This window comes from Idiotropiscis lumnitzeri, chromosome 1, assembly GCF_059441095.1.
Source record: "Idiotropiscis lumnitzeri isolate Australia: NSW breed Sydney's pygmy pipehorse chromosome 1, RoL_Ilum_1.0, whole genome shotgun sequence".
NCBI classification, from domain to species: domain Eukaryota; kingdom Metazoa; phylum Chordata; class Actinopteri; order Syngnathiformes; family Syngnathidae; genus Idiotropiscis; species Idiotropiscis lumnitzeri.
In genome coordinates this window covers 24,276,570-24,290,922 of record NC_142391.1, presented here as the reverse complement: position 1 = coordinate 24,290,922, position 14,353 = coordinate 24,276,570, and the positions used below count along the sequence as shown (strand labels likewise).

At 41.7% G+C, this 14,353-nt stretch overlaps 2 protein-coding genes across 3 annotated transcripts; one reads left to right on the top strand and one right to left on the bottom strand.

Annotated features, from left to right (window-relative positions):
* Positions 1 to 284: 284 nt before the first annotated feature.
* ykt6 (YKT6 v-SNARE homolog (S. cerevisiae)) lies at positions 285 to 3,618 on the bottom strand. The gene is made up of 8 exons (XM_088291114.1): positions 3,402 to 3,618; positions 2,958 to 3,110; positions 2,461 to 2,543; positions 2,271 to 2,371; positions 2,101 to 2,205; positions 1,943 to 2,008; positions 1,326 to 1,427; positions 285 to 1,230 (listed from the first exon to the last, which is right to left on the bottom strand). The coding sequence occupies exons 2-8, from the start codon at positions 3,059 to 3,061 to the stop codon at positions 1,195 to 1,197; spliced, it is 597 nt and encodes a 198-aa protein (XP_088147240.1). The 5' UTR covers positions 3,062 to 3,110; positions 3,402 to 3,618; the 3' UTR covers positions 285 to 1,194.
* On the top strand, positions 1,726 to 13,331 carry gck (glucokinase (hexokinase 4)). 2 transcript variants are annotated; one of them, XM_088291064.1, is made up of 10 exons: positions 1,726 to 2,032; positions 7,683 to 7,845; positions 7,936 to 8,090; positions 9,274 to 9,393; positions 9,459 to 9,554; positions 9,895 to 9,994; positions 10,083 to 10,266; positions 11,071 to 11,226; positions 11,834 to 12,067; positions 12,508 to 13,331. In XM_088291064.1, the coding sequence occupies exons 2-10, from the start codon at positions 7,737 to 7,739 to the stop codon at positions 12,653 to 12,655; spliced, it is 1,302 nt and encodes a 433-aa protein (XP_088147190.1). In that variant the 5' UTR covers positions 1,726 to 2,032; positions 7,683 to 7,736; the 3' UTR covers positions 12,656 to 13,331. The 2 variants fall into 2 exon arrangements, with proteins under 2 accessions (XP_088147190.1, XP_088147183.1); XM_088291057.1 differs by lacking the exon at positions 1,726 to 2,032 and adding an exon at positions 5,375 to 5,897.
* The last annotated feature ends 1,022 nt before the right edge of the window (positions 13,332 to 14,353 follow it).

Genomic DNA, 14,353 nt, shown 5'->3' with positions numbered 1-14,353 from the left:
CTCAGTTCAAGTATTGATCTTTAATCAGGTGTGGACTAAACCATGTCTAATATTGCTGATATGGCATCTTGGTGCTCACCAAGTGAGTGGAGCATTTATTCAGGACATAGCCTTGTCTGTTATGAACCACCTTGGAGCATGAAAATGGAACTACAAACTTTTTGAGTGGGTGTCAAAAATGGCAGGGCTTTTAATACACATCTTTAATACATCAACAAGTATGAACTTGTCTCCCTAATGATAAACGCTTGAGAATTAGAATGAATAACTCAGACGAATCAATGTTAAGCCAGACAAGTGTTTATTAAATCAAGAATCAACCCTGCACAGGCTTCATGTGTGGAATAACAATACCCATAATATGTGTACAAAGGCCAATTTGCTGACCATTTATGAGTAATAGTTCCGCTTTGTTCTCTCAGTTTAAGAGACACCAGTCCGTGGAGGTATTGCACAACAGTTTACACTGAAAAAGCCAGAAACACACACACACCCTCACAATTCAGCCATACACGATGTACACACACACACACGCGGCAGAAAGCATAGAAACATTTAAAATACAACCAAAGGCATGTCTCCTCCATCTTTAATGGATGAAAGCAGACAAGTCAAATTAATTATATAGATTTAAAAAAAAAGGGGGGGGGTAGGGGGCGCAGGGGCATGTTGGAGTGTCCTTCGGCTAATTTAGTAAATCCATTTTAGTGTTTCATTTGGGACACTAATTCCAATTGGGCATAAGTAGAGTTCTTATTATCAACCAGCATTGTGATGGGAGGGAGATCCCCATTCACACTGCATTAACCACTCACAAATACAAAATCAGCCACAGCGGGAATGTCGACAAGTTCAATGAACATCATGAAGCTGATGAATAACAAATTATTTTGTTTCATGTCATTGAAAAAAATCCACATTTAAGACATGATGCAATGCAAATGACATTAGATGCTTTCAACGCCACATCATTTAAAGACAACTACACGCAGGTTCGTCCTCCAAAATGTTCCTCGAACCAAAATCGCTCCTCCTGCCCCCATCAGCGAAAGTCGCGCTGGCTGCTGACCTTCATTCACTTGGCATTGAGATCGAGTGGCTGCCGTTTGATGGGGGATGTAGGATCGGGACGAGCAGGAAGGCAAAAACAGAGTAGAGCGATAGAGGCGTGTCCATGGGGACGAGGAGGCGACATCACATGACCTCGCAGCAGGAGTTCTGTTTCCTCGCCTGTAGGTTGAGTTGGTGGACACACATGCAGAGGTGCGTCAGGTACCAAATTCATTAAATAGTGGCCTTGTCTGTAATAAATGCCTGCTACTCACAGTTTTATAAAAGGCTTTGGATTGGCTCCCCAGGTGCTCTGACTTGGCCACGAGGTCGTCCAGTTTCTCTCCTCTTTCCAACAGACTTTCCATGGTCTTGTGCTACACACACACACACCAGACCGCACACAATATTAGCACAAGACAAAGAAGCAACAATACAAGATAAGACTTGCCGGTTTTCAATTGTTTTACATGCATGGCCTAATAGTGTTCTTCTAACAAATGTTTGCTGTAATCACGAGTAATGTGCATGAGTGCTAATTCCAATCAAAATTTTAAAAAATAAAATAATGAAAAATTACTAACGACATTTTATTAATTTCAATAGGGAAAAGGTGATTTGAGACGCAGGTGTTTCGAGTGAGGACAGTGGTCACAGAACAAATTAAACTTATATTTCAAGGCACCACTACACGGCTCACCACCACAACTGCCCACATTGGACATTAGTGCCATAGGAAAAACTGCTCAAAAAGTGTCCAATGTCAGTATTGATAAAATACAAAGTTAATAGAAATTGAGGCATGTTGGCCATGTGACACTTGACAGTAAAAAAAGAAATATCCATGTAAAAAAAAAAAAAAAAAAGAGCGCAAGAGTGAGGTCTTCAATACCAAAATGATCTTTGTGTCATCCAGCTCCGCCTGCACTTTTGACATTGCATCTGCTTCCCTTGGGTTCTGAAGCGGAACGCAAGCAATCAGGTAAACTTTCCTTTTGCACACCGTTTGCATTTTTTTAAATAGTATGAGCTGATTGAGAGTCGACATACCTGATATTTGGCGAGGTGTATGTCTAGGGCCTTGTAGTTAACTGTGTCGGGTTTACCAGAGGGCCAGTCTATACTGTCCACCTGTCTGGAAAACTCTTCTAACACCTAAAACATAATTTATAACAAGTAAGCGTGTGTGTGTGTGAGTTTACAGTATATGGCATGCTTACCTTGTCAAGCAGTGTGAAACAGACTCTCTGTGGATATTCCGTGTCTGCTATGACCACCGCACCCAGATTATCATTCCTCACGTACACATGACACAGGTACTCTGTGGGAAAAGATTCCATTTGTAAAAATCGAATCCATCCATTTCACACAGTGCATGTACAACATTACATTATTCTTTTGCCCTACTACCTTGTTCTTTGACAGAGGCACGACTTCCAACTGTTGTCCGTTCAACAATCAAGGCACTGGTGAAGGACATGAACTCCTGGATGCTGAAGAGTAACGACACAGTATACAACATAAGGGCGGGGAGAACACAATATAAAACCAACCAGCATGGAGTAATCTTGCATAGGTTAAATTTCCATGTTTAGTTAAACACGAGAATTTTGAAACTATTGAAGATATTTTAACGTATAGGTAACATGTTCAATTCAAGTACAAATACAAACATTTTCGTTTTATCTTGGGCAGACATCCAAAAAATATATAATCAATAGATGGTATGGTCCGTGTAATTGCCCCCCCCCCAAAAAAAGGTAGATGTTTGTCAATGGTTTGATTCAACACGAATATAAACCTTTCACGGAGGACTGTAGAAATGGGAGAATACTATTATTCATTATTATTGTTATAAAATAATATTATTGAAGCACAAGAAAATTAAATATCGCTATACAACCCACCTGGATTTCTGAAAGAAGCCGAAGGAGGAGAGGTCGTAGGCCGCTTTCAGGAGGTTGGCTTTGGTGGCTCCTTTGTAATGGACGCTCAGGCTGTAAAGCTTCATGGTGCCGCCTGGTCCCTCTCAGCATACACGGTCCCACACGCCGGATAATCTGAAGTGGAACGAGACGTGGGTCAGATGACAAGCATTATCCGCCGCAAAGAGTATCACACAAACTCGGCGTTGTTTAAGAGCTACTAGCTAACAAGTCCAAGTAGCCGCCCGGCTTATGTTCAAATTTGTCATCAACGTACATGTTGGTTTCGTTCAACATGTTATGAATACAAGATTCTTAACACACAGTAGTGCGATTTAAGTCATAGAACGTATGGACAAAGTTAGGCCGAGTTGCGGTTCGCTATAAATGCTAGCTTGTTTTGCTAAGGCCTCTCGTCTAACTTACCCAGTAAAAAAAAAAAAAACAACAGAGACAACCGGCTTAGTTAAACCAAGAAACCGATTAAACTATTATTCACACGACAGTATCATTGGCTGTCCGTTTTTTAGGGCGGAAATCTGAAGCGTCCTAATTCCAGTGGAGAAGTTTAGAAGATGCTAGTTTGCTCGTAACCAATCACACGTCACGATCATCTTTGGGTCCCTTGGCATATTCGGTCATTGGAAACAAAAGGCTGTCATACTTATCGTTCCGCCTAGATAAAAATAATAAGAATCAGAAGCAATTTTTTATTGGCAAAGAATTTAAAACACACATGGAATTTGTCCCCGGTTGTATGTTACACTAGTATTGCGGTAACAAGCATCTACAATAAACAAAGACATGACGTATAAGTTCCAGATAATTAACAACACATCATATTATAACTGTAATATTATCAATCGAAGTTAGAAGAAGAACACTGATTGTTGGTTGGATGTTTTCATTATCATCACTCCTATCAAAGTTGATCTTTTAAAATGTTTTTCTCATTCCTTTATGTACTACAACAAAAGTGCAAATGGTTATCAATAATGCCAAGAACATCACCATTTGTGCAAAAAAGTAATTGATCTAAAAAAATACCCAAAATAAATCTAAATACAAATTTAAATATAATATTAAACCACCATACACTTTAAAGGGGTACTCATTTCCAAGCAAACTTTTTTTTTCTTTAAACCGGTGTCTACTGATGCTGTCTTGCCGTTCTCATTGTTCTCACATTTTAGAGCACGTTTATAGCAATGTTTAATTTGGAGAGGCAGGTGGGGCGTCTGTGTGCAGCCATTGTCAGGTTGAACACTGCACTGCATGTGAATTTGGTTTGCATTCCTCTGATTGGACTAGAAGGCAATCCTGAGGTCATTTCCAGAATCTTGATGTAGTCACTCTCCCACCGTGCATGTGTCTTAGTCTCATACACATCTCCATAGTGCGTTGGAGTTGGATGAGTGGCATTTGTGAACATCTTTATATGCATTTTCAGGTTATTGCTTTAATAACACATCATTTGAAATGTTGAAATCATTTAGATTGGAGTTTGTCACTGCTTCTGTCAATCACAGCCAGACCACGCCCAACCCTCGCAATCCCAATGGTCCTCCAGGCAATGCCCCCTTTGATCATCTTTTTCAATTTTGAGCTGAGCAAAAGTCTGGTTGGATACCCCTTTAAGGTTTATGCTTCAGATCAGAATTTCCCGAATCCAATTGGAAGTTGTTCTTCATGGCCTCACCTAAAGTCTCCCATCCCAAGTTGTTTCCTTAGTGACCCCCAAAGCTGCATTCCGTTTGGCCTGGCAGTAACCATCCACTGCCTCCAGAGTCCCACAGACCTAAAAGACCCAATAGAACCAATTCTTCAGCTTGACCGCATCCTTCTTGACACTACCTGGATGGTAGTAACATCCAGGTAACCCCCAGCAACTTATCTTGAAGGATAACTGAGGACATTCAAAATACTTTATTACGACACGATGACAGCTCAAGGAGGAGGTGACTTTGAGATGAAATTCTTGATTCCTTAACGAGTTGTCAAGAGCACAATGCTAGATGCTCTCTTGATGGTGTTTTAATATGAAGTTGGATTTATTGTATTTATTGCCCCCTCCCCTTCCGAATGGAAAAAAAAATCATTATAATTCCTGTTTGTTTGATGAGTTAACCTAGTTATTATTCGTAAACTTGTGCGTCTGTCAACTTTTTTTTCCCCTAAGCGTGGCAATTGATGTTTTCTCTGGTAGCTTTGCTCCATTTAACAATTCCCTGCTGGCCACTTACCTCAGCGGTGAGTGTTTTCGACAGCACAAGTGTGCCTATAATTCGTTTCCAAGGCAACACTTGGATGATGGTTTTGGGTGCAAATGTTTGACACGCCAGCTGGGAAGGAAAACATCCTTCTTTTCCTAGAACTAAGCTCGGCTTGCGTCTGCAGCTTGGAAAACAAAGTTGAAGCGGCGGCTTGTTTGGTTTATTTCTTTTTTTTGTGTGCCAATAAGCGCCTCTGGATTTAATGGATGGGAGACAAATTCATTCTTAAAATAGGAGATGTTTTCGGGACTGATCCAGATTGGACCAACTCTCAAATTGGAATAAGCAGAATGGACATGAAGAGACTACCGGTTTGATCATGCGTGGTTTATAAGAATGGTGGTGATGATTTTCCCATATTTATGTTACAAATGAGATGTCAGTGGGGATAAATTATTTGGTCATTCATACTGCTTAAAACTTTTCACGTTTTTTTTGTTGTTTTTTTTTGAAGAACAAGATGTTTTTGTAGTAATTGTGCTTTGATTTCCTGGTGTTCATAATGTAGTAAGTCCTCCCCCCCACCCCACACAAGCTAAAGTTTTCTCTAGATAGGAGAGTTCAAATTTAAAAAGAAGCATACAAAAATCCTTGGAGGGCAGCAGAGTACCAATGATCGGCAGGACGTCGTCTGCATACAATGGATAAGGTAAAGAAGTAAAAGCAGTATTTTATGTTATGTTGAATGACTTGAATCATGCTGCTTAGTTCAGGCCCACTCTGAGCTTATGAAATAATAACACCGGACGAAAATGTCCACCCTGTCATTGCCTATACCAGAGGTGGGCAAACATTTTGATTGGTGGGCCACATTGGGTTCTAAAATTTGACAGACGGGCCGGACCAGGCGCATGTGGATGGAGTGTTTTGGTAATGCCACCTAATCGGAGAAAAAAAAAAAACATTTAATTTTAAATGAAAATGAACAGAAGCATTTCAACACAATATCATTGTTTGACACACCAGACTATTTAGAAAATAAAACATTAACAAGGTTTATTCAATTAATTTTTTTCAAGTTTGGCGGGCCGGATCAAATTGTTTAACGGGCCACATGTGGCCCCCGGGCCGTAGTTTGCCCACGCCTGGCCTATACCCTAACAGGAAGCTCACATATTTTTCAGTTTGCTGTGTATATTATCTGCATGTTGGGAAAAAGAGTGGGAGCTTGGCGAATGTTCATTTTCAACATCTTAAAATGTACTTAATACAATGAAAATTAAGTTTAAAGGGGAAGTCAACCCCAAAAATTTTTTTTGCAATTTGTTCTTTGCGCCTTCATGGGTCTAAACATGGCATTTTGATTAATACTATGTTTGTGGAATATGAGTTCAGTACTAACACCACCTGTTTTTAGCCATCTCAAGGCTCTGCCATTTTGCCACTTACTGTCAACTGAAAATGACTTCACATTTTCGCAGGGCTAAGATAACGACCAATCATGCCTCAGCTTCAGAAAACAGATAAGCTGTGATTGGTCACTACCTGAGCCCTGAGCAACTGTGATGCCATTGTCAGTCGACAACAAGTGACAAAATGGCCGCCCAATGATATGGCTCAAAACAGGTGGATTTTGCTGCTTCAGTCACATTCCACAAATGCAAATTTAATCAGAATGCTATGTTGAGACTAGTGAAGGCTCATAGAACACATTACGAAGAACTGTTTTGGTTTGACTTCCCTTTAATGGAAAATGACAACTTTCTGGACAAAATCGGGAAGTCTCAAATTCGGATGTTGACTCAAGCAGTTTAGAAAAAAAATATTAATAAATAGTTATAAAAAGTTGCATTTAATTATATATATATATATATATATATATATATATATATATATATATATATATATATATATAATATATATATAATATATATAATATATATAATATATACGAGTGTGTGTGTGCATAGTAAATATGAGCTAAAACAGGCATATGTGACACAATAGTACCTATAGAGGGACTTAAATGTCATAATTCCTTTTTAATAGTAAGTACAATTTTGGTTCTGTTACTTGTGACGTCACAGTGTTTGTCTGCGTGTGTGTGTGTGTGCGTGGGGGCTGGGGTGTGTGTGTGTGCAGTTGATGGGGAGATTTTGCAAAGGCGTGGGCCTGTGATGTGGAGTTTAGGCTAAGGCGGCCCATTTTACCTGTAGCATAAAAACAGATGAGCGTCTCATTCCGTGGCACTCACACTTGACTGGCTTTGCATATACACACACACGCACACACACACACACACCCACTGGACGCTTAAAAACACACGTTTCCTTGTGAAGATGCCATGCGTCAGCTCATATCTGGAGCACATGGTCAAAACATCTCGTGGTCTCATCTGTGTATTCGATAGACATGACTTTGCGGTAATAGAGAGCTGATTTTCTGACTAATGTCGCCTTGTATTGAATGGTCGTGAATTGTGGTTTGTCTGCAGGTTGATCAAATCCTGTCCGAGCTCAGGCTGCAGAAGGACGAACTGAAAGAGATTATGAAGAGGATGCGGCGGGAGATGGACAGAGGCTTGAGCTTAGAGACGCACGAGGCGGCAAGCGTCAAAATGCTGCCCACTTATGTTTGCTCCACCCCCGAAGGATCAGGTAAGCTCCTGTCAGTTTCTGATGCCGTCTCTCACTCGTAATATACTCGTCGCCTGTTCGTTTATTTACATGAAGTATGGGTTGGGACAGAGGTGGGCGACTTCCTGGCCCTGGACCTGGGAGGGACCAACTTCCGGGTGATGTTGGTCAAGGTGGGAGCCGATGAAGAGAGGAGTTGGAAGGTACAGACAAAGAACCAGATGTATTCTATTCCTGAAGATGCGATGACGGGAACTGCAGAGATGGTGAGTCTCGTGGAACTATGAAGGCTTTATCGGATAAAGAAAAGTTATTTTCCTTACCCATTAGTAGTTTCGTATGGCTACACCTCTATTTGTAGGTCCTCAATCCATTAACTATATTTTGCGCCATTTTCATAAAGGTGTGGGTCCCGGGAGCGAAACAAAGTTTCGGTTCGGACGCCGGGTTTTTGGATCATTCTTGGTTTCCCCGTATGGGTACTCTGCCACCGCACGACGACAACGTGATGATCCGGCGCGGTGGTCCTTACCCATTTATGAGGTCGCAGTGGATTTTCAGCAGATTGGGTTACTTTAATCCAAATGTTGGTTACCTTTAATGGGTTGAAGAGTGGATTTGGGCTGGCTGAAGCGCTGAAGCTGTGGGCCAGTATACTGAACTTGAAGTAACTTTAATATAATGTTCGGAAATGTTGGTTGTGGCTGTGTGGCTTAGTGGCTAACTTGTATATGAGTTGCAGTAATGAAAATTAGCTTCTTCTTCGCGAGCAAATATTGATGATAAAAATAGCATTCTTTTTAACCTCAGCTATGCTGATAATCTGGTAACCCATTTCTCGGTCGCTTTCACCCCTTGTGCTACGTGTAGTTCTCAACTCTTGTTGGATCAAATTGTCAACCCAATGCACTAGGTGTGCATAACCACTGAGGGTGCCCCCTCCTGAGGATGCACGGTCGCACAAATCCAACCCACGCACCCCACCAAAATGTTTCTAAAGTTCTTTTTTGCTGCTCCCACTTACTGTGTGAGTTTGCTGTCAAACTAAACATCAAAGTAAATTATTTATTTACAGAGCTGGGCACTTGACCCTTTTTTTGCCGCTCAGTTCCCCTCCCTCCGGTCGCGATCTCTGTACTGTTCCAGCCTCGACCTGCCGGCCTTTTTCATAAAAAGTATGAGCAAATGGTGTTATAAGGATTTTGGTATTGACGGGGGGGTCCATTCTTGCTATGCCCCATCAGCAGGTGGGAGGCGCGGGTTACGTGCAGCCTTTGTAAGTTCAACCCTTTTTTTATTTTTATTTCTCACCCACCGCTCCAAAATTGGGCGTCCGCCCCTGGGACGGACTGCCCAGCACTGCTTACTTCGTGTTTATAATTTAATCTAACCACGTTATTGTGACTTCTCGGAGCGCTATTTTAATTCTGACACGTGGTCTATCTACAGTTGTTTGACTACATCGCAGAGTGCATGTCTAACTTCTTAGACCAGCACAACATCAAGCACAAGAAACTTCCCCTGGGTTTTACGTTCTCCTTCCCGGTGCGCCATGAGGACATCGACAAGGTAGCGGCATTGTCGTCACCACCTGAATGTTAATTGCAGTAACAGCCTTGTTTGCGCGTGCGCAGGGCATCCTACTCAACTGGACCAAAGGTTTCAAGGCCTCTGGGGCTGAGGGCAACAATGTCGTGGGGTTGCTCAGAGATGCTATCAAGAGGCGAGGGGTACGTTTGTACACAAGGGAACACTCCAAATAATCATACGCACCCTCATAAACCAACACTCCGGCCAAGTCAATGAGTTGCAGGCGTGATGCAGTTATTAAGTAAGAGTTATGCCACAGTATATGACATATTTGCCGCTTAAAGTGAATTCAATAATGTCCATTCCAATACTTGTGGCCCACTTGAAAATCTTTAAACAAAAGGTGCTCTGCCCTGAGATGTTGAACAGATCGAAACTTTATTTTCCTAAAATGCGGACTTTTAAAATCCCATCCATTTAATTTGTGGTAACACGACTGGGCGGAAGAAATGCACTGACTGTCATCGTGTTGCTGTTCAGGACATTGAGATGGACGTGGTTGCCATGGTGAATGACACAGTGGCCACCATGATTTCGTGCTACTACGAAGACCGCAGCTGTGAAGTGGGAATGATTGTTGGTATGAAATGATGGCAATAAATGTGTTTGACACCTTCCTTCTCACACAATTGAACTCATCTGATCTACTGTACGTGTCCTTTTTCCAGGTACAGGTTGTAACGCTTGTTACATGGAGGAGATGAGGACGGTGGAGCTGGCGGAAGGCGAGGAGGGCCGCATGTGCGTCAATACGGAGTGGGGGGCGTTTGGCGATAACGGCGAGCTGGAGGAATTCCGGCTGGAGTATGATAGAGTGGTGGACGAGACCTCCATCAACCCTGGACAGCAGCTGTGAGTTGGATCGTCACTAATTGGGCACACCGTCACATTTAAGCCCTTGTGGTGCTTTTCAAAGGACCCAAAGACGCTCAGAAGTTACAGGATCAAGTTTATTGCCAATAGCAGTTCAAGTTTGCTGTCATAGTAAAAATAAAAATAGGAGAAATACACATTCATTTAAAACAATCACATTTTGGGTGCACAATCCCAAATGTATTCGCTAACCGGCCTTGATTGATAAATGAATTTAGTTGACATGTTGTTCCTAATCCATTGGGTTCAATATGATCAATCCAACGTTTGCAGCTGTAAGAACTTCAACTATTCTGGCAAGGTAGTCCACAAGGTTGAGTGCGTTTGTAAGAATTTCTGACCATTCTTCCAGATAACGTCACACGCCGATGTTGAACGAAAAGGCGTCAGTCTCCGCTCTAATTCTGAGCTCGCCCGCTGCTCTACTTTTTGGCATCAATCAGCGCAATGTGGAACCGCTCACCCGACGCTCACCTGAGCTGCCAGTGCTGGTTGCTAAGATATGGGCTGCTCTTGCCTAAGGGTGTTTATAGACGGCCGCGGGGCCTCATACGTCAGCTGGCCGGCCTCTGGGTGAGGGCGTCAGATTAATGAGCTTGCTACAGTGCCTGTCGGCCTAATGGCTGTTTACCTTTGATGCCAGACAACGTTTGAGGCCAGCGTCACTCAGCCTCTCAAGCGGCCCATGTGTGCCTGTGTCAGTTGCATGCCCGAATGGTTTTTTTTTTGGGTTTTTTTGGGGCCTTTCTTTCTTTTTTCAAAGTCCCCCGTGTCCCCCTGCAGCTTTGAGAAGCTGATCAGCGGCAAGTACATGGGTGAGCTGGTGAGGCTCATCATGATGAAGCTGGTCAACGAGAACCTGCTGTTCAACGGCGAGGCCTCGGAGATGCTCAAGACGCGCGGCAGCTTCGAGACCAGATATGTCTCGCAAGTGGAAAGGTGAGCATTAGAGTCATAGCTGATTTTCATGATTTTACAAAAAAAGCTTGGAATATGACAAGCATTAAAGTCAGTGGCGGGCCATGCATTGCACACGTGGAGATGTTATATTTAGTTTTGTTTCACGTTATGTGTTGATTTCTTGTGTTTCTTTTCATGTCCTGTCTTACTTGGGAGGTTTTTGTTTCCACTTGTTCTCTTTCCTTGTGTCTATCAATCAGCTCCTTCAGCCAGAGCACTTGTGTCTTGTCCAGGTGTAAATTGTTATCTCGTTAGTTTGCTTGTGTTTAGTTCCCAGTGTGTGTAGGTTTATTGTCTGCGTATGTTGCTGTCAGTGGTCGTGGAACCTTTGTCATTTTGTGGGGGTTTGGTTTGTTTCCTTTTCGGTCATTTTTGTTTTTGAAAATAAATTCGTTTTGTGGTTCCTTTCTTCACGCTTTTTGTGTCCCATAGCTTTTTGCTCCACTCAACCGCATCCTGCTTTAGAATGTTTGAAAACGTTTTCGCACACTCTTGACATTTACGACTATTTTCATATTTTTGCTGCGTTGTTCTTGACAAAAATATGGATTTTTACCCCCCCAAATATTTTTGGACACCTTTTCAGTGACTCGGGCGACAGGAAGCACATCTACAATATTTTGTCGTCAATGGGTGTGCTGCCGTCCGAGCTGGATTGCGACATCGTAGGTCTGGTCTGCGAGAGCGTCTCTACTCGCTCGGCCCACATGTGCGGCGCTGGCCTTGCTGGTGTCATCAACCTGATCAGGGAGCGACGTGGCCTGGAGGCCCTCAATATCACCGTGGGCGTGGATGGCTCCGTTTACAAACTACACCCGTGGTGAGAAAAGAACTAAGGTGGCAGAAATTCTCGTACTCTGTACTTGTGTAAATTACACACACTTGGCTAGAGAGAGAAAGATTTGTCCATGTGCCTCTTTACAATATTTTTGCTCAAACGTGAGCTCATATGAGCAAAAACCAAGTGAAATTGCATTTGTTGATGAATGAATTAAGCGGCAAAAGTTTTCACTTTCTGTCAACTGAAAATCATCACAAAACATCACAGTCGCTCAGGGCTCAAGTTGGGACCAATCATGGGTCAGCTTGCTCTGATTGGTCATTATCGGAGCCTTTAGCCACTCTGTCATTTTCAGTGGACAGCAAGTGGCGAAATGTTTGAGAGACCAGCACTGATGTGCTAATCTGTGATAATAATGACAGTGCAGCTGACACCATCAAATATGAATTTTTAACGCGACCAATGTGTTTTCGTTGTAGTTTTCGTGACAGGTTCCACAAAATCGTCAGAGAGCTGACGCCACACTGTGAAATCACCTTCATCCAGTCAGAAGAGGGAAGCGGTCGGGGGGCGGCTCTCATCTCAGCGGTGGCCTGCAAAATGGCGGCCTGCATGCTGACGCATTGAAAGGCGCACCTGGGGCCGCACCACTGAACTTGACTCGGCGACATCTTCTCAAAAGATGTCTGGTATAGTTAAATTAAGATAGCTCGAGGTAACGCGGTAAATTTGTTAAACAATACACAGTTAGTTTGATAACTGAATCATATTGCACAGTCCGGGTCCACCATGTTCTCAATAAATACTAACATTAGCCAAAAAATGTGGAAAAAAGTGTCGAAGCATGGCCAGTATGCATTACAGTCACTTAATACAATAACTATGAAGTTCAATGGAAAAATTTCACATTTTTGGGAAAATGGGCAAATCTGAAAGCCACCATCTTGTGATATTAACTGTTTGTCCAATGGTGGCCAATTATTTTTTTCTTCTGCAACCATCATCAAGGTAGCATTTAAAATTTTCTACGTTTGCCATAGATACCGATGAGGTTTTATGTAATAGTTTCTGGTTGATATTTAAAAGTCCAAGTTCGATATTGTACATATGTTGTAGAAAACGATATGACTGAATCAAATGTGTTTCTGAAGTGTGCGTGATTAACACAAGAATTCTGGAAGATTTTATTGACGATTGGGTTTATTGACAAATGTTCTACTCATTCAAGACAGTTTAGGGGCTATATTTATCCCATTCCTCAAAGTTGCATATTTTCTCAATAAAATGTCCAAATTGAGAGAGATTTTCCGCCTTTATCTCATCCTTCCACATTTTTGGGCCAATTGACACCACTCAAACTTGGAAATATTCATTTCTTTCGGAGCAACTCTTTGCAATTGTTCCCATATTCCTAAAATTTCCCAATATTCACAGTAAAATTGACAAATTGGGCTTTTTTTTTGCCATTTCACACCATTTTAATTTCAAACTGTTCAGCAGTTCACATTCCTAAAATTCACAAATGTTCACAATAAAATTTATTTAGGAGGTATTTTACATAAACGTGGAATTCTTCCACATTTCTTGACTCATTAAAAAAAATAAACATTCCAATTTCATATCTTGGCAAGTCACTTTAACCATACAATTCCCAAATGAAGAGGAAATATTTCCCTTCTCCGTCCACATTTTTTGACAAATTTAAACCATTTTAAATTGTTTAGCATCTTGGCAAGCATTTTATTGGTATTCCAATTGTCTATACGTTCCTAAATTTCCCAAGTTTTCCATCACAAGATTTACAGTTTGGGATATTTTAAACATTTACCTCCTCCTTACACATTTATTGACCATTTCAAGTCATTCAAACTGTTTATCGCATCAGGAAGTAAGAAGAACTATTTATCTGAGTCCCCAATTTCCCCAATTTTTACAATAAAATTCTCAAAGTAGGAGACATTTTTACATGTTTTCCTGCAATATCCAAACTGCTGACAAATTCAAAACATTTCATTTTCAAGCGGTTCAGCTATTTCAGAACACCTTCGCTGTCTATTGGTTGTAAAATTCTCAAATTTTGACACTAAAATTCACAAATGAGTTAAATCAGAGGTCCCCCAACCATCGGGCTGCGTCCCGTTACCGATCCGCAGGCCACTTTGGACCGGGCCGCACGTTTTCTCTTTTCTTTCATCTATGCACAGGTAAAAGAAAGAAAAACCTCGCAGTACTTCAGGTGTATTTATTATTTGAGGAAAAAATATATATTTTAAAAAGTTACAGGTTTATTTCTGTTTCATCAGCGAATACGCCGCCTCCGCAATG